This window comes from Schistocerca cancellata, chromosome 3 (genome assembly GCF_023864275.1).
Source record: "Schistocerca cancellata isolate TAMUIC-IGC-003103 chromosome 3, iqSchCanc2.1, whole genome shotgun sequence".
Taxonomy (NCBI): domain Eukaryota; kingdom Metazoa; phylum Arthropoda; class Insecta; order Orthoptera; family Acrididae; genus Schistocerca; species Schistocerca cancellata.
The window spans coordinates 292,214,829-292,238,800 of record NC_064628.1 but is presented as its reverse complement, the minus strand read 5'-3'; the positions used below and the strand labels follow the sequence as shown (position 1 = coordinate 292,238,800).

At 44.2% G+C, this 23,972-nt stretch overlaps 1 protein-coding gene across 1 annotated transcript in view; it reads right to left on the bottom strand.

Annotated features, from left to right (window-relative positions):
- The window catches only part of LOC126176276 (uncharacterized), a 71,973-nt gene that overhangs the window by 16,381 nt on the left and 31,620 nt on the right, over window positions 1-23,972 (bottom strand). Inside the window, exons 2-3 of the mRNA XM_049923425.1 lie at window positions 13,511-13,688; window positions 11,288-11,408 (exon numbers count right to left, since the gene is read on the bottom strand). Coding sequence (XP_049779382.1) covers window positions 11,288-11,408; window positions 13,511-13,688 — 299 coding nt within the window. The remainder of the gene's footprint in view (window positions 1-11,287; window positions 11,409-13,510; window positions 13,689-23,972) is intronic.

Sequence of the window (23,972 nt, the reverse complement as noted above, 5' to 3'; positions counted from 1 at the left end):
TCCTGCTGTGTGAAGAGGTCCTTAACTGCCTGCTGCACATCCTCATCCGACAAGAATAGTCACCATTCAAGGCTTTTTTTAAGGGACCGACGGCGTGATAATCGCGTGGGGACAAATCAGACCTACGAAATGGGAGCTCGACGGTCTCCCGCTTGAGTTGGCGTAACTTCTACGATATGACATTTGTGATATGGGGACGTGCGTGGTCATGAAGCGGCAGCACCCGTTGTCGCAGTTTTCCCGGACGTTTCGCCCTAATTGCACACCGTAATTTCTCCAGCGTTGCACAGCACCGTTCCCCTGTGGTGGGGACACCACGTTCTTTGAAATCAATAAGCAATGGACCCCGTTATCAAATAACAGGACGGGAATCACCTTTCCAACAGATGGTTGGCTCTTCTGGGGATGAAGGGACGATGGATGACACTACTGAATCGTCGACGTTTTCGACTCTGTTTCTCACTAGTGGCACCATCTACCGTACCCTACAACAATGAGCTCAGGGAACGTCGGTCATGTTTGGACATATTTTGTAATATTGTCTACATAGTTCACGTTTGCGCAGTTACTGCACGCACGTCTGAAAGACACGAGTAATGCACTAATCCCTTGCCTACATGCTTATATACGAGAATAGGCGACGTGCGACGTTGCATATACGCTCCAGCAAAGCTTACTAACGTAAAATTTTTGATCGCCTCTTATAAATTAGCGGTGTTCTTTCAAGTAGAACTTTCTCTACATTTACCTTGAGCAGTTAAGGGAAACCACTGAAGAAATTAAATCTTGATAACTGGACGGAGTTTGAACAGCCGTCCTCTTGAATACAAGTGCAATTCTTTACCACTGCGTCACCTCACTTGGTTTAAATGATTTAAGGTAAAAGAGGAAAGCTTAAATCAAGATGGCTGAATGGGCTTTGAGTCTCACTTCTCCTCAGTAAGACAAGAAGAACGGAAAGAAGGGAGATATCTAAAGTCACGTCGACGCCGAATTCAGTAGAGGTGGAAGACATGGCTCTCGGCTCTGAGCACTATGCGACTTAACTTCTGAGGTCATCAGTCGCCTAGAACGTAGAACTACTTAAACCTAACTAACCTAAGGACATCACACACATCCATGCCCGAGGCAGGATTCGAACCTGCGACCGTAGCGGTCACGCGGTTTCAGACTGAAGCGCCTTTAACCGCACGGGCACACCGACCGGCGGTGGAAGACATGCTTCAACGTTTATGGAGAAAACCGGAAATTTGAAGTTGGATGATCAAAAAGGGGCGTGAACCCTGTTCCTCCCGAATTTGATTCTTGCGTCTTAATCACAATTTCTGCTCACTCCGTAACAATCGAGAAGGCTACAGGTAATTCGATGATATTAATAGCATCATTTAAATGAAGTAAACGGCTGTCTTCCATTGTATAATGAATGTTTGTCACGTCTCCGGATAGCGCTGTACTTATGAAAGTATTAGCAGATGGTCGGTGCAGTCTACACGAAATAACGACACTGTTGATAATGACGGGTCCGCCTTACTGGGAAGTTAAACATGGTGCTTTTCGAGGGGAGTGAGCTTTCTGTCTGTACTGGATACTACCGTCCATTCTCACATTACGATAACTAACAACAGAATCACACGATTCCTATACAGACACCCAGCGTCGTCATTTAGCAGTAAACAGTTAGACGTACTGTTTTAGAGCATGAAAAAATAATTTTAGGATAGTATAGCAATAGTAGTGGTTGGGAAGGGCGTGAGACAGGGTTGTAGCCTATTCCCGATGTTATTCAATCTGTATATTGAGCAAGTACTAAAGAAAAAAGAAAAATATGGAGTAGAAATTAAAATCCATGGAGAAGAAATAAAAACTTTGAGGTTTGCCAATTACATTGTAATTCTGTCAGGGACAGCAAAGGACTTGGAAGAGCAGTTAAACGGAATGGACAGTGTCTTCAAAGAAGGATATAAGATGAACGTCAACAAAAGCAAAACTAGGATAATTTAATATAGTCGAATTATGTCGGGTGATGCTAAGGGAATTAGATTAGGAAATGAGACACTTAAAATACTAGATGAGTTTTCTATTTGGGAAGCAAAATAACTGATGGTGGTCGAAGTAGAAAGGATATTAAATGTAGACTGGCAATGGCAAGGAAAGCCTTTCTGAAGAAGAGAAATTTGTTAACATCGAGTATAGATTTAAGTGTCAGGAAGTCGTTTCTGAAAGTATTTGTATGGAGTGTAGCCATGTATGGAAGTGGAACATGGACGATAAATAGTTTGGACAAGAAGAGAATAGGAGATTTCGAAATGTGGTGCTACAGGAGAATGCTGAAGATTAGATGGTAGATCACATAACTAATGAGGAGCTATTGAATAGAGTTGGGGAGAAGAGAAATTTGTGGCACAACTTGACGAGAAGAAGGGATCGGTTGGTAGGCCATGTTCTGAGGCATCAAGGGATCACCGATTTAGTATTGGAGGGCAGCGTGGAGGGTAAAAATCGTAGAGGGAGACCAAGAGATAAATACACTAAGCAGATTCAGAAGGATGTAGGTTGCAGTAAGTACTGGGAGATGAAGAAGCTTGCACAGGATAGAGTAGCATGGAGAGCTTCATCAAACCAGTCTCTGGACTGAAGACCACAATAACAGCAATAATCATGATGCTTAAAATTCACTGTATATGAAAAAGTAAGGAAATGTTCATTTGAATTTAGAATATACAGTTCATAGCGAGAATTTTCTGCTACATAGTGTTATAAGATTGCCATATTACGTGCAATAAAACGTGATACTGTCACGTAACTTAAAATAACTGTTGATTTTGTTAAAACAATGCAACTCTCCACGTTGTACAAGCCTTTGGATGGCACGAGATCCTAAACTGAATACGGTGAGATAAGAAGCTAACTGACATAAACAACTTACAGCTTACAGCAACGACTCAGCCTCACAGCAGGTGCTCTAAAGTGGCAACAGACCCTCTCCTCAACCCATGCATTACGATGTTGAATAAAATTTTGCCACGCCGTATTCAAACCATCACGACAAAGGCCTTGTTCGTGAAATACGCAACCTGTAGGGAGTTCGGCAATGCAGTACTACCCTGCATAATCCCATAAGAGAACCCAACACTGTGTTCAAAATCATTTCTTGACCGCACTGCCTGTACTCTTAGTTTATGAAAGGGATGTAATTACGGCTACACCACTACTCACCACACTCTGTTCTTCAAAGTGTGTACTTCACGGGCAAGTTGACGAATGCCTAGTGATGAATCTCCTACCACAAGGTTTAGCACGATCTTTGCGAATTCGATGTGCGAACAAGTCTTTGTCGTCAAACTTGACCAGTTCTACTGGCCTAACGACTCGGCTATTCATACTTTTCCATCCCAATTGATCACTGTCTACTATGTGGGTAACGTCTGTTGCTAAACTTTCCGGCGCTACAGCCTGCTACAGCTTACGCACTGCCGACAAAAAAAAAGTGAAGTACGTGGAAGGGAAAAAGCTAATGGAACTTCACTGGTTGAGAAGGTATATGATGTTATTTCACTGATTACAAAATCGAGTCAAATTTATAAAGGACTTGACGAGTCCTTCCTTGAGCAGACTCGCCCACAGTTGTTGTAACTGGACCCTGATATTCTCGATACTTGAGCGAGGACTGACTTGACGTCCGAGCTGGTCCACAAATGTTCTATCGGGGACAGGTCTGTGGATTTTATTGACTACAGGACGTACCCTCAACATCAAGCAGGCTGTTCACAGAGGCACACTGCGTGTGCTGATGAGCATTGTCCTGTTGAAAAATGGCACCACGTTATTGTCGCGTGAGAGGTGAGAGGTAACACACAAGGAAGCGGAATGTCCGTGACGTCACGTTGCGGTGTGAGAGCTCCCTTAGTCACTGCCAGCCGTGACCTGAAGTCATACCAGATGGCTCACGCACCAAGGAGCCAGCAGTAAGATTGATATACCACTCCAAAGCATTGTAAGAACTAGCCAGCTTCCCAAGTCACCGCCATACTCGACGACGATTGTCATCCGGGACAGTGCAGAATACTGTGTTCAAATGGCTCTAAGCACCATGGGACTTAACATCTGAGGTAATCAGTCCCCTGGACTTAGAACTACCTAAACCTAACTAACCTAAGGACATCACACACATCCATGTCCGAGGCAGGATTCAAACCTGCGAATGTAGCAGCGGCGCGGTTCCGGACTGAAGCGCTTATAGCCGCTCGGCCACAGCGGCCGGCCGCACACTGTGTGATGCCATTCGTCAGCAGCCCATTCTCGGCGGTAAGCCGTTTGTTTGTGGTGTTAGCGGCAGCCCACGCATACGGCGGTAATTCCCTAGACCGGCTGCTGCTAGTCTCCGAATAATCGTATGGGATGACACAGAATGTTGCAAGGATCCATTGCTTGTTCCTAGAAGGCACACTCCTAAGGGTCCTCGATGTGCTTGGTGTACAGTGCGGCGATCTTCGCTTGTGGTGCTCAGATGTGAGTAATCGAAATCTTGATGAAGCGTCTGGCCCACACGTACCCATGCAATCCAGCATCGGGTCGTTGTCACATCCGAATGCCCCAAAACTCTGAATAATGCTGGATTCAAACAGACAGCCAAATCGAAACTAAAGTGAGACCTGTTTCAACCTCTTCTCAGTTGCTGGTAAGCCCGTCTAACACGAGGATTCGTCGTGTATCTTTCACTAAGATCTGTCAACATTGGACGCTGTTCGTGCTCCTAATACAGTGTGTTTCACAGTTCACGTTACACACTTCTAGAGTTTGTAGAAGGGACAAGGTAGATCAAGTTTTACATTGGAACCCATCTCCGGAAACGTCGTCCAACGACTCTACAGAGCGTCAAAGACATAGGCGCCGGTCCCTGTAAACGTACGAGAGTTGACTGAAAAGCAACAGCTCCAGTTGGCGGGAAGCCTTAGCATTGAACGGTTGTGTTGTTACAGTGTAAAGAATGGAACCCTACGCATACGGTCGGTCAATGCGATCTAAGCAACGTGCAGTCTCCCAAAGGAGATTCATCAGAGAATGAAAGCAGTTTTGGTGATTGTGTTGATGTGAGTACTGTGCGTCGTCGGGCGAGTAAGTTTAAAGATGTTGAGGTGTGAATATCTGACCTGCGTTACAAACAAAGAGTTGTACGGCCTGTGACAGTAACCACCGAGTTTCACAAGCCAAATGTTGACAGATTGATTCAGGACTGACGTCGTATCACTCCGAGAGAAATTGGAAGCACAATCGGCATTTCAAAATAACGTGTGGGTTACATTATTGCTTTGCTTGGCTATCAAAAGATCTGTGCACGATGGGTACCCCGGGTGCTGACTCCTGAAATGAAAGTGCACAGACTTGAAATTTGCCAGGAACTCCTCTCGCGTCACGAGAATGAAAGTGACGCCTTTCTCCATTCAGTTGTGAAAGGAGACGAAACGTGGGTACACTATTAAGACCCGGAGACGAAACGTCAATCTATGGAATATCGACACAAAGACTCGCCCCAGAAAAAGAAATTCAAGACGCAGCCCTCAGCTGGAAAAATCATGGCCACGGTGTTCTGGGACGCAGATGGTGTTATCCATGTTGATTTCCTTGATCGTGGAACAACAATAAATTCAGAGCGTTACATGACAACGTTGCAAACTCTGAAACGACGGCTAACAAGGGTCCGAAAGCAAAAGGCAAATGTTTTCCTGAAGCACGACAATGCCAAACCACACACTTCGCGTGCCACCACAGCAGAACATCAGAGACTGAATTTCACCAGCTTACGGCATCCTCTATACAGTCCAGATTTAGCACCGCCTGACTTCCATCTGTTCGCGATAATGAAAGACGATCTGCGGGAACATCATTATGCTTCTGATGAGAACTGCTTTTTGAGAGAACTGTGGTTGTGGAAACAGAGTGTTGACTTCTTCCGTGACGGATTTAGAAAACTTGTTCATCGTTGGCAGAAATGTACCCAGTTGGATGGTGATTATGTGGAAAAGTGAATATTGGTAATTAAAGATCATATTCTAAGGATTATTTCTGCGTTTGATATATTAAAATATTCCCATCCAAACCCAATTAACGAAGGTGGAGGCATTACTTTTCATCCAACTGTGGTACGTACACGCAGGGTGATTCCATTAAGATGTTGCAAACTTCCAAGAATGATGGAGACGAACAAATGTATCTATTTAGGCAAGGGTCCCTGTTTGGGAAACGAACGGGTCACAAGTTACAAGTGAAAATCATTCTTGTTACTAAGACTGTAGGGAAGGCAATTTTCAGAGGTGGTCCTACTGACCGAGACAAGAAAAAATGTCTGGTAAACATGGGCTCTGAGATGTACACATTAACAGCTCTGAGCACTCGTTCAATAGAAGAGATATGTTTCACACTAGCGAAGATAAATAAGTGCTGGCAGTTCCTCATGTACACATTTTAGAGCCCATGTTTACCAACTTTTTTCTTCCTCGGTCCATACTCCCCCTATGAAAGCTGCATGCATTATATTTTTAGCAAACATAGTACCGGTACATTTATTCCACTATAGAGATATCAGAATGATTTCGCTTGTAACTTACGACTCGTTCGTTTCTGAACCGGGTATCCTTACTTCAAACATATACATTTATCCGCTTCCACTCTCCTTGAAAGTTTGTAACAACTTCACGGAATCACCCAGCATACGCAACAGTTAAAGGCGCTGGCGCCTATGGCTCTGATGCTCTGTAGCATCGTTGGATGACATTTCCGGACATCGGTTCCAATGTAAAACTTGATCTACTAAGTGTCCTCTACAACCTCTAGCAGTGTGTAACATGAATTGTGAAACACCAACTGAATCCTGTCAGGCCTGGTAATGACACTAAACACGAACGACACTAACGCACTCTGTTGGCCTTTCTACCAAACACAGAGAGTTGCATCTCTAACCATTTACATACCTGTCATTGGCAGCGTACATGTACGAAGCTACACTGACATGTGACCATGTGTTCTGGGTGTTTCACTTTTTTCATCAGACAGTGCATTTAAATGCATACCTGCAAGTTGCTGATACAAGTCAAGTTGTATTCCTACATAGGTGTTCTTGGTGGCAAGCATTTAGCGATTTCTTGCATCACCATGCGACGTTACTTGAAACTAAGTTGAGTCTTGCGAATGTAAAAGGAACGTGTGTTACATCGTGACGCGGAAAAACACACGCGCTACTCAATAGTCATCAACTGAGACAATAGCGTGGCTGCGTTGCAGATTATGGACATTTTTATCAGGATTTAAGGTCAATTCGTGATGTAATTTTTTACGACTGATGCCGAATTGTTGATGTAGTAAGTTAAGCGTAACTTGATTGTGTAAAATCTTCTCAGGCTTTCAGACGCGTGAAGATGGTTATAGGTCCACGTGGTTTCGGTCTAGGGACGCTTAGTTATTGTCAAGCGGTTGCCGACTGCCGCATGTATGTGTTTTTAATGCATTTCATTCTCTAGTACTAAAGGCAGAGCGCATTGGTTCAAATCTGACCCGGCGTCTTTTGAACCAAATACCAGGCGAGTTTTTACCAGAGCACAGGGAGTCCCAGTTTGGAATAACTGACCGCCGTACAAGAAAATCAGATCTCCTTAAGACCTTGGTCAGCAACGGGAAAGAGAATAGTTTTTAATTCTGATTCTGGGACAACATTGTCCAGACAAAAATATGAAACTCTAGTATACGTGTGCATCTATTTGTTTATGTGTATACACCAACCACTTGCCCCCTATGACCAGTGGACCTGTGTCCTACCTATGGCAGCCCTTGTCCGAAAAAAGAAGTTGTACAGGTTGTGACGGTCTGCACCTGCACGCAGCTTTGGCCTTTTAGCGAAAAATGCCTTTTGCGGTGATGGACTGAGCACCAGTGACGTCACAACCAGAACAACAGCTACACGAGGTCGACGCTAGTCAGTTTTCATTGACAATGGCTGAAGACAGTCGGCCGATAGAAATACAGGCTGTACCAAGAGTCCCATAACCCCTTACAGGTGAGCTTCACTTTCTTAGAATTCTCCCGATAAACTGAAGTCTCCATTTCTCCTTCCCTTAGAACGACCTTAGATGTTCGCTCCATTTCACATCGGTTTGCAACGTTACGTCCAGATATTTGATCGAACTGAATGTGCCAGGCAGCCCAGCACTAATTCTGTACTGGAATCTTAGAGGACTGATTTTCCCACTCATGTGCATTAACTTACTGTTGTTTTCTATATTTACAGCAAGCTGCCATTCATCACAACAAATAGAAATTCTCTCTAAGCCATCTTGTATACTCTTACAGTCACTCAACGACGGCACTTTCCATGACACTGCAGTATCATCATGTAACAGCCGCAAATTGCTGCTCACACAGCTCGTCAGATCATTTATGCACATAGTGAACAAGAACTGTCCTATAATGCGTTCCTAGTGCACTCCTGACGATAACACTGTGTCTGATGAACGCTTCTCCTCGAGACCATGTATTCACACAGTTACTTTTACTGCTGGGATGACGAGTTGAAAGCAGTTGTTGTTGTTGTGGACCTCAGTCCGAAGGCTGGTTTGATGCAGCGCTCCATGCTGGTTTGATGCAAGCCTCTTTATGGCCGGAAAACTACTGCAACCTACATCCTTCTGAATCTGTTTAGTGGTTCAAATGGCTCTGAGCACTATGGGACTTAACATCTGAGGTCATCGGTCCCCTAGAACTTAGAACTACTTAAACCTAACTAACGTAAGGACATCACACACATCCATGCCCGAGGCAGGATTCGGACCTGCGACCGTAGCGGTCGCGCGGTTCCGGACTGAAGCGCCTAGAACCGTTCGGCCACACTGGCCGGCAATCTGTTTAGTATATTCATCTCTTGGACACCCTCTACGATTTTTACCCCCAACGCTTACCTCCAATACTAAGTTGGTGATCCCTTGATGTCTGCCGGCCGGGGTGGCCGAGCGGTTCTAGGCGCTACAGTCTGGGACAGCGCGACTTCTACGGTGGCAGGTTCGAATCCTGCCTCTGGCATGGATGTGTGTCATGTCCTTAGGTTAGTTAGGTTTAAGTAGTTCTAAGTTCTAGGGGACTGATGACCTTAGACGTTAAGTCCGGTAGTGCTCAGAGCCATTTGAACCATTTGAACCTTGATGTCTCAGAATGAGTCTTATCAACCGATCCGTTCTTCTAGTCAGGTTGTGCCACAAATTTCTCTTCTCAGCAATTCTATTCAGTACCTCCTCATTAGCTTCGTGGTCCACCCATCTAATCTTCAGCATCCTTCTGTAGCATCACATTTCGAAAGCTTATATTCTCTTCTTGTTTAAACTGTTTATTGACCATGTTTCACTTCATACATGGCTATATTGCATACAAATGCTTTTAGAAAAGACTTTCTGACAATGAAATCTATATTCGATGTTAACAAATTTCTCTTCTTCAGAAACACTTTTCTTGACATTGCCAGTCTACATTTTGTATCTTCCGTACTTCGGCCATCATCCGTTATTTTACTACCCAAGTAGCAAAAGTCATGTACTACTTTAAGTGCCTTGTTTCCTAGCCTAATTCCCTCCACTTCACCTGATTTAATTCAACTGCGATCCATTATCTTCTTTTCTTTTGTTGACACTCATCTTATATCCCCATTTCAAGACACTATCCATTCCGTTCACCTGCTCTTCCAAGTCGTTTGCTGTCTCTGGTAGAATTACAATGTAATCGGAAAAACCTCAAAGTCTTATTTCTTCTCCCTGAACTTTAATTCCTTCTCCAATTTTTGCATTGGTTTCGTTTACTGCATGCCCAGCGTACAGATTGAATAAGATCAGGCGCAGGCTACAGCTCTGTCTCACTGCCTTCTCAATCATTGCTTCCTTTTCATGCCCTTCGACTCTTTTAACTACAAACTGCCGTCTGGTTTCTGTAAAGGTGTAAATAGCCTTTCGCTCCTTGTACCGGGTGATCAAAAAGTCAGTATAAATTTGAAAACTTAATAAACCACGGAATAATGTAGATAGAGAGGTAAAAATTGACATACATGCTTGGAATGACATGGGGTTTTATTAGAACAAAAAAAAAACAAAGTTCACAAAATGTACGACAAACGGCGCTGGACAGCAAAACGTCAGTGACTGCTACCGTGACGGGTGAGAGGTAGGCCGATATGTTACAGAATCGCATCATCCCCAGCCTGGCTGATAAACACCCGCTGGAACGTATGATGTTTATGCAGGATGGCGCTCCACCCCATATTGCTAGACGCGTGAAAGACCTGTTGCGCGCGTCGTTTGGTGATGATCGTGTGCTCAGCCGCCACTTTCGTCATGCTTGGCCTCCCAGGTCCCCAGACCTCAGTCCGTGCGATTATTGGCTTTGGGGTTACCTGAAGTCGCAAGTGTATCGTGATCGACCGACATCTCTAGGGATGCTGAAAGACAACATCCGATGCCAATGCTTCACCATAACTCCGGACATGCTTTACAGTGCTGTTCACAACATTATTCCTCGACTACAGCTATTGTTGAGGAATGATGGTGGACATATTGAGCATTTCCTGTAAAGAACATCATCTTTGCTTTCTCTTACTTGTTACGCCAATTATTGCTATTGTGATCAGATGAAGCGCCATTTGTCGGACAATTTTTGAACTTCTGTATTTTTCTGGTTCTAATAAAATCCCATGTCATTCCAAGCATGTGTGTCAATTTGTACCTCTCTATCTACATTATTCCGTGATTTATTCAGTTTTCAAATTTATACTGACTTTTTGATCACCCGGTATTTTACCCCTGTTACCTTCAGAATTTCAAAGAGAGTATTCCAGTCAGCATTGTCAAAAAATTTCTGCAGGTCGGCAACTGCTACGAACGTAGGTTTGGCTTTCCTTACCTTATCTTTTAAGATAAGTCGTAGGGTCAGTATTGCCTCGCATGCTCCTACATTTCTCCGGAAGCCAAACTGATCTTCCCTGAGATCAGCTTCTACCAGTTTTCCTATTCTTCTGTAAACAATTCGTGTTAGTATTTTGCAGCCACTACTTAACTGATAGTTCGGTAATATTCACAGCTCTCAGCACACGTTTTCTTTGGAATTGGAAGTGCTACATACTTCTTGATGCCTGAGGGTATTTCGCCTGTCTCATACATCTTGCACACAAGATGAAAGAGTTCTGTCATGTAGCTAGCGCTACACATATACAGACGTGAGTTAGGCAGTGGAGCAGCAGTGAGGAAGCGCTGTGTGCGAGTACCTGGTGCTGGCCGCCGGCGTGGCCGCGGATCAGCGGCAGGATGGGGTCCGCGACGGCGCTCACCAGGCACGGGTCCTCCTCGCGCGGCAGCCGCCACGACGTCGCCGCCACCTTCTTCGGCCTGCCACACACACACACGCCAACATCACCAACTACTCCGTACCCACTGCAGTGACCATTCAGAAATACTGAGTGCCAGAAGCAGTCACGTCAAAGTCATAACGTGCACTTAGAGCAGTTGTAGCGAGGGGGCAAAGAAGCAAGCAGTTATTCGCGGGACTTGGGACTTGCACATATTCGAAAACCACCTACAGACTGTTAGTGAGCAACAGGAGCCATCGGTATATTCTTTCAAAATTGACCATTGCAATTCATATCCCAGGCATTGCTACATCCACTTTTTTGTATGAGCTGGTCTACACCTAGGTGACGAAAGTCATGGGATACCTACTATATCATGTTGACGGACATCCCTTTGCTCGGTGGCATTGACTGAATGAGCCGTTGGAAGTCCCCTGCAGAAATGATTCAAATGGCTCTGACCACTATGGGACTTAACATCTGAGGTCATCAGTCCCCTAGACTTAGAACTACTTAAACCTAACTAACCTAAGGACAGCACACACATTCATGCCCGAGGCAGGATTCGAACCTGCGATCGTAGCAAAAGCGCGGTTCCGGACTGAAGCTCTTAGAACCGCTCGGCCACAACGGCCGGCCCCTGCAGAAATACTGAGCCATGTTGCCCTTCAGCCGTCCATAATTGGGAAAGTGTTGCCGGTGCAGGATTTTGTGCGCGAACTGACCTCTCGATTATGCCCCATAAATGTTCGACGGGATTTATGTTGGGCGATCCTGGTGGCCAAATCATTCGCTCGAACAGTCCAGAATGTTCTTGAAACCAATCGTGAGGAATTGTGGCTCGATGAAGTGGCTCACTGCCATCCATAGAAATTCCATCATTGTTTGGGAACGTGTCGTTCATGAATGGCTAAAAATATTCTTAGTTGATTCAGCTGAACCAGAGGTCCCGTCCATTTCATGTAAAAACAGTCCACACCAGTTTGCACAGTGCCTTGTTGATAACTTGGGTCCGTGGCTTCGTAGGGTCTGCGCCACACTCATACTCTACCATCAGCCCTTATCTACAGAAATCGGGGCTCATCTGACCTGGCTACGTTTTTTCAGTCGTCTAGGGTCCAATTGATACGGTTACGAGCCCAGGAGAGGCGCTGCAGTGATGTCGCGCTGTTAGCAAAGGCACCAGCGTCGGCCATTTGCTGTTATATCCTATTAAAGACGAATGTCGCAGCACCGTCGTAACGGATGCGTGCGCCGTACTTCCCACATTGATTTTAGCGATTATAGTGCGCAGTGATTGTGTGTTAGACACTGCCGTGTCTCTGTTGAGAGGTAATGCCTGAAATTTGGTATTCTAGGACACTCTTGACACTGTTAATCTCGGAATATTGAATTCCCTAATGACTTCCGAAATGGAATGTCCTATGCGTCTGCCTCCAACTACCATTTCACGTTCGTAGTTTGTTAATTCCCATCGTGTGGACATAATAACGTCGGAAACCTTTTTAGGTAAGTTACCTGACTACAGACAACAGCTCCACCAATGGAATGTCCTTTTGTACCTTACATGCTCAATACAACCACCATCTGTATAAGTACATATCGGTATCCCACGACCTTGGTCACCTGAGTGTATTCTATCGAACAAGACACAAATAGCACCAGTAGCAATGTATGGCTTCTGAAACACCTCATAGAAGATGGTAAATGTGATGAGGAGAATACAATCAGAATTTGTATAGGTAAAAGAAGAAATTTATTACAAGACATGAACCTGACTGAGGTTTTTCTGATTTTCCCTCAGTACGTGGGGTAAATGCCAGATTTGTCATCACACCATCCCAGTGAGAATAAGGAAAAGTTATTAATAGAACAGAGAAAATAAGAAATGTAGATTCCAACTCAAATTTCTCAAATGCACGGAGAGATAACAGAATTACATACAGGAGAGGATTAGCATTATCCCGCTCTCTTCCTGCCAGGGAGTTAGTGAAAGACGGGCAGAAGCTAACATACCGCCTAGAGCTAGGCCTTCTGGCAGTCTTCAGTTTCTCAGGAGGGGCGCCAACACAGTGTTCCAAACAACAGAGAAGTGCTCCTGGTCGGGTGCAGAGTGCACGTGGTGTGCTGCGTGCAACGCACCTGCCCCTGCGCGCGACCCTGGCGGCGGGCTGGTCCAGCTGCTCGACGCTGCGGAACAGGCTGAACAGCAGCTCCGTGTTGGCGACGCTCACCACGCGCCGCTTGTCGCGCTCCTCCGGCGGCGTCGCCGGCCGCAGGCCTGCAGGACAAACCACAGACTTCAAATCCCCTGAACACACTGCAGCGAACGGAGGCGAACACGACCGAACGGCCATTCGCAGTCAGTTCGCCAACGTTCGCTACCACTCAATTGTACCTGTGAACAAGCTTTTACTGTTAAACCAGGTAAAGGTGGTCACACTGATCTCCTATGTTAGTTTTCGGTCTTTGTGTAGGCTGTTGCGCTGGTGTCTCCTATACTACTGGCCATTAAAATTGCTACACCAAGAAGAAATGCACATGATAGACGGGTATTCATTGGACAAATATATTATACTAGAACTGACGTGTGATTACATTTTCACGCAATTTGGGTGCATACATCGTGAGAAAACAGTACCCAGAACAACCACCTCTGGCCGTAATAACGGCCTTGATACGCCTGGGCATTCAGTCAAACAGAGCTTGGATGGCGTATACACGTACAGCTGCCCAGGCAGCTCCAACACGATACCACAGTTCATCAAGACTAGTGACTGGCGTATTTTGACGAGCCACTTGCTCGGCCACCATTGACCAGACATTTTCAAGTGGTGAGACATCTGGGGAATGTGCTGGCCAGGGCTGCGGTTGAATATTTTCTGTATCCAGAAAGGCCCGTACAGGACCTGCAACATGCGGTCGTGCATTATCCTGCTGAAATGCAGGGATTCGCAGGGATCGAATGAAGGGTAGAGCCATGGGTCGTAACACATCTGAAATGTAACGTCCACTGTTCAAAGTGCCGTCAATGCGAACAAGAGGTGACCGAGACGTGTAACCAATGGCACCCCATACCATCACGCCGGGTGATACGCCAGTATGGCGATGACGAACACACTTTGAATGTGCGTTCACCGCGATGTCGCCAAACACGGATGCGACCATCATGATGCTGGATTCATCTGAAAAAATGACGTTTTGTCATTCGTGCACCCAGGTTCGTCGTTGAGTAGACCATCGCGAGCGCTCCTGTCTGTGATGCAGCGTCAAGGGTAACCGCAGCCACGGTCTCCGAGCTGATAGTCCATGCTGCTGCAAACGTCGTCGAACTGTTCGTGCAGATGGTTGTTGTCTTGCAAACGTCCGCATCTGTTGACTCAGGGATCGAGACGTGGCTGCACGATCCGTTACAGCCATGCGGATAAGATGCCTGTCATCTCGAGTGCTAGTGATACGAGGTCGTTGGTATCCAGCACGGCGTTCCGTATTACCCTCCTGAACCCACCGATTCCATATTCTGCTAACAGTCGTTGTATCTCGACCAACGCGAGCAGCAATGTCGCGATACGATAAACCGCAATCGCGATAGGCTACTATTCGACCTTTATCAAAGTCGGAAGCGTAATGGTACGCATTTCTCCTCCTTACACGAGGCATCACAACAACGTTTCACCAGGCAACGCCGATCAACTGCTGTTTGTGTATGAGAAATCGGTTCGAAACTTTCCTCATGTCAGCAGGTTGTAGGTGTCGCCACCGGCGCCAACCTTGTGTGAATGCTCTGAAAAGCTTATCATTTGCACATCACAGCATCTTCTTCTTGTCGGTTAAATTTCGCGTCGGTAGCACGTCATCTTCGTGGTCTAGCAATTTTAACGGCCAATAGTGTAGTTCATTCATCCTGGGAACCCAGAATCTCAAAATGTTCAAAACAGGTATCACAATAACGTTTCACCAGGCAACGCTGGTCAACTGCTGTTTGTGTATGAGTAATCGGTTGGAAACGTTGCTAATGTCAACACTTTGTAGGTGTCGGCACCGGCGCCAACCTTGTGTGAGTGCTCTGAAAAGCTAATCATTTGCGTATCACAGCATCTTCTTCCTGTCGGTTAAATTTCGCGTCTGTAGTACGCCATCGTCGTGGTGTAGCAATTTCAGTGACCAGTAGTGTACGTCGTTGCATATCATCGGTTGCATCTGGTAGTCCTTGTAGACAGCGTCTTTCAGCTTTCCCCACAGAAAAAAGTCTACAGGCGTCAAATCGGGAAACGGGTGGGCCGAGATACAGCTCCCTTGTCTCCAATACAACGATTTACATCAATTCATGAAGACATGCTGCAGTAATTCGTGCACTATGGGCTGGACAGCCATCGTGTTGGAACCATTGGTTCCTCCTATCTGCAGAGGAACGTCATCTAGCACCCGTGGAATATAGCCTGTTGGAAGGGTGAGATGTTTGTGTCCGTTTAGTGTTCCGTCTTTGAAAAAAAAAAGTTTATGAACTAATGGTTGATTGGTTTACGCTCGGTGGACGTTACGTTCCCCCTGACGAAGCCAACGGGGATTATCAACAGACCAGTACTGCATGTTTCGGAGGTTTACCTGGCCACGTATGGTAAGTGTGGCTTCGTCACTAAACAAGAAGACATAATACTTTTGGAGTATCCTGGATTAATGGCCATGTACTGAGGGTGACACGATTTTCATAATTCTTCCATGCAGCTCGTGATAGGGATAGATGTTATAGGCATGGAACCTATGCCCATGGAGAATGCACAGAACACTTGTCTGAGTCATGTCACTTTCTCGTGCGACTGTTCGGGGGCTAACGTACGGTACAACTTCAACAGCTGCAATAACATTGATTTCTCCCTCTTCTGTCGTCACTTGTTTCCTTTTTTTACGTTGTCTGGGTGTTACACTACCATTTTCACGTAACTGGTTGAAAAGCTTGATAAATAATTGCGGACATGGTTGACGTTTATTGGGATGTTTTGCCATTTTCACCATACAGCAACGAACTGCATTCTACATCTACATGTACATCCATACTCCGCAAGCCACCTGACGGTGTGTGGTGGAGGGTACTTTGAGTACCTCTATCGGTTCTCCCTTCTATTCCAGTCTCGTATTGTTCGTGGAAAGAAAGATTGTTGGTGTGCCTCTGTGTGGGCTCTAATCTCTCTGATTTTATCCTCATGGTCTCTTCGTTGGATCTGCTCTATCTCTTCTATTAACCCTATCTGGTACGAATCCCATACTGGTGAGCAATATTCAAGCATTGGGCGAACAAGTGTACTGTAACCTACTTCCTTTGTTTTCGGATTGCATTTCCTTAGGATTCTTCCAACAAATCTCAGTCCAGCATCTGCTTTACCGACAATCAACTTTATATGATCATTCCATTTTAAATCACTCCTAATGCCTACTCTCAGATAATTTATGGAATTAACTGCTTCTAGTTGCTGACCTGCTATTTTGTAGCTAAATGATAAGGGACTATCTTTCTATGTATTCGCAGCACATTACACTTGTCTACATTAAGATTCAATTGCCATTTCCTGCACCATGCGTCAATTCGTTGCAGATCCTCCTGCATGCAGTACAATTTTCCATTGTTACAACCTCTCGATATACTACAGCATCGTCCGTAAAAAGCCTCAGTGAACTTCCGATGTCATCCACAAGGTCATTTATGTATATTGTGAATAGCAACGGTCCTACGACACTCCCCTGCGGCACACCTGAAATCACTCTTACTTCGGAAGACTTCTATCCATTGAGAATGACATGCTGCGTTCTGTTATCTAGGAACTCTTCAATCCAATCACACAATTGGTCTGATAGTCCATATGCTCTTACTTTGTTCATTAAACGACTGTGGGGAACTGCATCGAACGCCTTGCGGTAGTCACGAAACACGGCATCTACCTGGGAACCCGTGAATGGCTCTCTAAGTCTCGTGGACGAATAGCACGAGCTGGGTTTCACACGATCGCCTTTTTCGAAACCCATGCTGATTACTACAGAGTAGAGTTCTAGTCTCCAGAAAATTCATGCCTACACTCTACATACATCATGAGCATGTCGGCTTTTTCGGCTCACGTCCACTCACGACCTACTGCCTGGACTGTCACGCTGACTATCAAGTCACTGTGCACTCAAGGAACACGCAAGCACGCTGTAAGCAGACATCACAATGTCGCACCGAGCAACTACGCAGATACACGCATACAACTGTAGGTGTGGAAATTTTTCAAAAAACGACTCGCAATAGAAACCTGCAACAAACGCCACTGACATTCTAATTTACCTTACTTGTAGTTTTTTAATGTCAATAGCCATATTTGTATTTAAAAAGTGCATGTTTACACAAAAAATATATTTTCTGAGTATTATTACAGTCTGTTTATGGATAAAATTTTAAGCTCTTCACTACCAATCCATACTGCGAAAACCGCACATCAGTATCACTTTCCAATTCCGCAATATTTGTGGTGCAAGTTTTAGGTGATTCACTCTGTATAAATGAACTTCCTTTCTGAATTATTTTCCTCTAAGCCAAGTCATTTCCTTGTTACTCCTATGTAATACAGTGCCATGTCGCTACACCGCCGTATTGCTTCAACTTGTTGACTCTAATCACAGTGGCGGCCGTTGTGGCCGAGCGGTTCTAGGCGCTTCAGTCCGGAACCACGCGACCGCTACGGTCCAGGTTCGAATCCTGCCCCGGCCATGAATGTGTGTGATGTCCGTAGGCTAGTTAGGTTTAAGTAGTTCTAAGTTCTAAGGGACTGATGACCTCAGATGTTAAGTCCCATCGTGCTTAGAGCTATTTGAACCATCTAATCACGGCCTGTAAAAATCTTTTTATCAAAGGCCATTTACTGAATTAAGTCTGAAATTCCAAAATATTAGCAATAAGTAGATTTTCTTTGCATGGAATTACGTATGAAACCTGAAAGGGAAGTCAACTACTGCTGTTACAGTGGTCGGTGCTTACTAAATAAGCTGCGCAGTGATCTAGCTTCTTGCTGAGATATTAGAACGAAACTGTATTCATCTTCATCTTCAGTTCTTCTTTAATGCTTGGAATGAATGACTACATGCTTGAGCGAACATCCTCACGTCCACTCCCGGACGCTATAAGCTGTAAGGAAACGCTTATTCAGCTCTCGGTCAGTTTCTTGCTGAGTCAATATTTAAGCTGTGCAAAACCCAGTTTCAGCTGCGTTTAAGTTTTCTAAATGTGTGTGAGTGTGGTGGGGGGGGGGGGGGTCGGTGAGTGGGTGGGTGTATTCAGTTCAACATTACGGGTCAGAATGCATTTCCGATTTCATTCTGGGGCTAGTAGGTTCATACCTAATGCGCAGCTTAAAAGCTCAGGATTATTTTAATTGCTCATTGGACTAGTTTAGTTCTCACAACAAACAAATTAAATAACCAAATAAATAAACTGGAGGGAACGGAAGAGAACAGGAGAGATTGAGCATGGCGTGCCAACGCTATGAATGATGAGTTCTACAGCTCCAACCACATTGCACTAGACACCTTACGATGTGTGGTGGAGGTTATTTTGTGTTTTACCGTCACTTCTCCCTTTTTCCTGTTCCTATTGTGAATTATGCATGGAAAGAATGATTGTTGGTTAAAACTCCGTATGAGCTCGAATCTGCAATTTCACTGTAGCTGACATATTACTAACAACAGGTTCTCTAACTGCGTTGAAATTTTAATTTATCTTTTATGTCGAGCTCTGAGTTACATATTCATTTTTTACGATGACTAGTTTCGATCTTCTTCACATGCAATGTTAGCATCCCTAATCGCTTCAGCATTCATCTTTGACAAGCTAGTCAAAATTGTGTCAAGGAACCAGCTAAATACAAAATCCTTGCAATTCTCACGTTCATTTACATATATTTACGTATACAGTGCGGTTAGAAACTGTCTGAAATGCTTAGAAGAGTGTTGCAGGGTATGTTGCACTGAGAAATAATTGTTAAGAAAAGTATTCGATACGTTGCGGCGTTTAAGAGTTAATTAGCATCGAAATTAGCCAACCAGGCAGTATGCTCGCAAGTTCAAGCGGCTCGCCAGATGCAATTAGCATCAGTTGTTCTCATAGCATAGATAATACCACAAGAGACTGCTCAGTCTTTGGCTTAGGTTCAATCCTCATTACCGTCCTATGTCCAATTTTTGTATCGCTCTCTTTTTCGGTTTTAGGGAACCAACTGAAGAGCCGGCCGCTGTGGACAAGCGGTTCTAGGAGCTTCAGTCCGGAACCGCGCTGCTGCTACGGTCGCAGGTTCCAATCCTGCCTCGGGCATGGATGTGTGTGATGTCCTTAGATTAGTTAGGTTTAAGTAGTTCTAAGTCTAGGGGACTCATGACCTCTGATGTTAAGTCCCATAGTGCTCAGAGCCAAATGAAGAACGCGTGTCTTGACACCGTCTCTGGCGAGCCGCTTGAATTTGCGCTCGCAACGGCCTGATCGGCTAGCTTCAGTACTAATTAACTCGGAAACGGAGCTCCAAATCGAAGTTTTTTTCATATCTATTTTTTCAATCATCATTTTTTTTTGTCGGCAAGACTCAGCGGAGGAGTGCCTCTGAGGATGTCCAGCGCAGTCCTGGACGAAACGTCAGGAACAGAAGAGTTTCTTGGACCACTATCTCACATTCCGAAAGGTTTACCAGCAGCTGTGTCATCCGGTCGTGAAAGCCTTCATTCTATTTCAGTATTTACCTTGTGTCCGGGTAAAACCACGTGGTCAGTTAAATACGCTTTGGAAACTTAGGTCCAAAAACTTCGCATACAATTTAAATGTGGTCTTCGTGTTGATTGTATCAAAATCCGTGCGTGTGTCGTGATATATTATGTATTTTCGTAAGCCGCGAAAAAACGTATTTTGTGCGGTAGCATTAGTTGTAATCAACATTTGGGCTTTATACAATTTTAGCACTAGTACCCTCGTTTAGAGAATCGTATACTCCAAATTTCAGTGCATATATATCAATGTGAATAAACGTACACTTTTGAGAATTTTCGTAAGTTACGAGTGTTGTGCATAACGTATTTCGTAGGAAATTGACGTTTGTGATTTACAGTTTATGTTGCACATATTACAAATAATGTATCGTGTCGCATTCAGTTTTCCCTTTCACATACTGGAAAAACAAACTTTCCTTTCCCCCACCCCCCCCCTCTCTATCTCTCCCACTCTCTTTCTCCCTCCAACCTTTTTCACTTCGTTCTTCCTCCTTACCACTTTTCCCCATCTGATTTCCAACTCATTCTCCATTTCCCTAATTTGCATTCACTATTCAATCATCTTCCCCTAGTCCTCCCTTCCCATGCCTATTCAACATTTACATTTTCAAATTATTCATCTCCATTACTGTTCCTCCACTTCACGCACACATTAAATCAACACATAGTTAACATAATTAAACGACGTTATACACATATGAAGAACCACAGAGGAAGAGAAAATTTTTAGATCAAGGGAAAGGCGATACTAATGGTTAATTTTGCAACATTACTCACATAAATACATACAGACACATGTTTATCGAGTGGGATCCAAATAAACAGTAGTGGTGCATCATTGTATCGTTTTTATCATCGAAGGATGTACAGTTCTGCAAAGCAATGTGGGGTCAGGTGGAAAACAGTCAAGCCAAACGGGGGAATAGCTCAAAAACTTGTAAGCGGGTGGCGTTTGCTGATGTGAGCGAAAATCGGACACAAAGTACCACAAGCAAAATCAACATCTTTTGTAAAGAACTGTTTTTCTGTCTAAAAGCAAGCCATATTGTAAATATAGACCATTGGTGACGTTTTATGTAAAACGAAACGCATCTGGTGACAAAAATACACATTTTCTTGTAGTTGCAAACACGGATTTAAAATACTTTCAGTAACTGTAAAGAAACTGCGGACAATATAGCCACACAAATGAAGTCTCTAGTTTTACCTTCACGGTCTTTTCGCCAGATATAGGTGACAAGAAGCAATATATTAGTTGACCTTCTAGGAACATGCGTTTATAAAATCTGTGCCTCTGATCACTTGCGTGACATTCGGCGAACACGTCACTATCTCAGCTCGTTGTCCTGGTGATTGCCTAAAGCACCAGATTCTTTCCCTGTTGGACGTTTGATTCGCCTTGGCCTCGCACTTTATCACAGTGATTGTGACCAAGTATAATCAGAATGAAAGACAACAGGGGACAGCACAACTCTGTTTAATAAGGGTCGACTACAGACTCGACTACAAAGATATACAATACTGCTTCACAGAGATACATGATTATACTTCCGACAAGGCTCACACATTTAATAAGTCAGAAAGCACTGAAATCAGTGGATAATTAATGGTTAAGGGACCGGCAGATAGCGCTCTGTCAATAAAGAAGTATAATACACAAGAAATCATGGTATACATACATGGGTATAGAAATTAAACATTTTAAAAATGAGGGAGAACGAGAGAGATTCTGTCAAGTGATAATTCACGGCAGTAGAATGCCGAGGATAGCATTAGCGGTGGCACAGAATTGTCTGTGGTTCGGATGCGATCGTAGTTGCGAGTTGCCACCTTATTTCTGTGATATCGCGATCACTGAACATCAGAAGCGTGCAAAGTTATGCTCTACAAAATCAACATTTCATGTAGTGTCTGCCAATGGAGTTGGACGACCGTCTCAGGTTATTAAGCAAATGTCTGACGAAACGTGCTGCTCTTCTTCCGACTTTTCTGTTTCCTTTTTCATTTATACTCTGACGAGAAATACCGAAGTAGCCGTCAAACGAAGGTAGACGTCTGCTTCGTCGATGGATATACTTCCTGACCCTGTCTCACATGCTTTTCCTACGATTAGTTTTACGTGCTCGTTACAGGTCGTATCACTCCGTATCCATACTCCCAATAGTTAATGGATATTTATTTCGAGTGATTGTTTTGCAATCCTGAAATTATGCAAAAACGGGTCGCTCCACATTTTATCAGCCACACGTCACTACAGTTGTCTGTGCTGGGGATAAACCTCCAATTCCTACGTAAAACTTGATACTCTGCAGGTCATCTTCCAATTCACTACTGTTCTAGCTTTGTGACTTCTTTATATACAAGAACATCATACACGAATAGCTGCGTGGGGCTCCCTAAGTCCCCTAGGCCACTTACATACATTATGATCACTAGTGGTCCTATAGAGTCGTTGGGGTAAGCAGGTAGTTATTACGTCTGAAGATTTCAGTCCTTTGAAAATGACATATGTATTCTGTTTGCTAGAAACTCTTCAAAGCAGTCACAGATGTTCCGTACGCTCATATTTTGTTCACGATGTGACAGCGAGGAACTGTATCGAACACATACTAGCTGTCAAGGAACAGGGCGTCGTCATGGTATTTCAATGCCTTTCGGGTCTTGTCGATAAACACAGCAGGCTGGGTTTCACGCGATCCTTGTTTGCAAAATTATATTGAGTCTTACACAGGAGAGTTTCGGTCTTCAGAAAGGTCATAATATGAGAGGGTAACTGTTTTGTTTAAACTAATAATCCTTGCGCAGGTACAGTGGCAAGAAACGATTCTAGAAGTTAAGCGTTAGCTACTAGACGCACCTACCAGTATTCTTTAAGAAAAGCTGTGCAGTTAAAATAATAATGCTAGAATCGGGTCCTTTTGCAGTTTTTTAACGATCGGAGTAAACTGACGTTTCTTTGAAGCTCTGTATCTTGGCATTTGTCTGGAGTAATATGACGTTTAATTAGGGAAAATTCTAGGCAGTTTAACGATGTACGAGAAAGATCATAGTGCTTTTGTCATAGAAACAAAGAGATAAAATTTATAGAGGAACAATGATCAAGTGCTAGTAGTACTCAGGCACTTATATAAAAGAAAAAAAAGAAGCTATTGAAAAACTACACGAAATCGCTTCCAAAACTGGACAACAGATCTCTTACGAAAAGACACAGTTTATGAGCACAAAGGAACTCTCACCTCTGAACACAAAGTAAGGCACGATTTACAAAACGGCAAACTTCAAGTACCTCGGTGAAACACTACAAATGAGCTGACATAACAGAGACTCAAGCGAAGAAAGAAAAACTAAACTGGACGAGGCAAACAGAGAAGTGTGGAATTATTACAACAAGAAGTCTATCTCACAAAAAGCCAAATTACGCCACTACGACACGGTGGTGCTCCCCGAAGCACTGTATGCAGCAGAGACCACACTAATCCTAGGGCATACATGTATCGCCGGCCGCTGTGGCCGAGCGGTTCTAGGCCCTTCAGTCTGTAACCTCGCTGCTGCTACGGTCGCAGGTTAGAATCCTGCCTCGGGCATGGATATGTGTCATGTCCTTAGGTTAGTTAGGTTTAAGTAGTTCTAAGTCTAGGGGACTGATGACCTCACATGTTAAGTCCCATAGTGCTTAGAGCCATTTAAACCATACACGTATCAGACAACTAGAAAAAGTAGAGCGGAAAATACTACAGAGGAAGTATACAAACATACGGAGACAATGACAGAAAAGATTAGAAAACGCAGACTACACTTCTATGTACACCTATACAGAATGCCATCA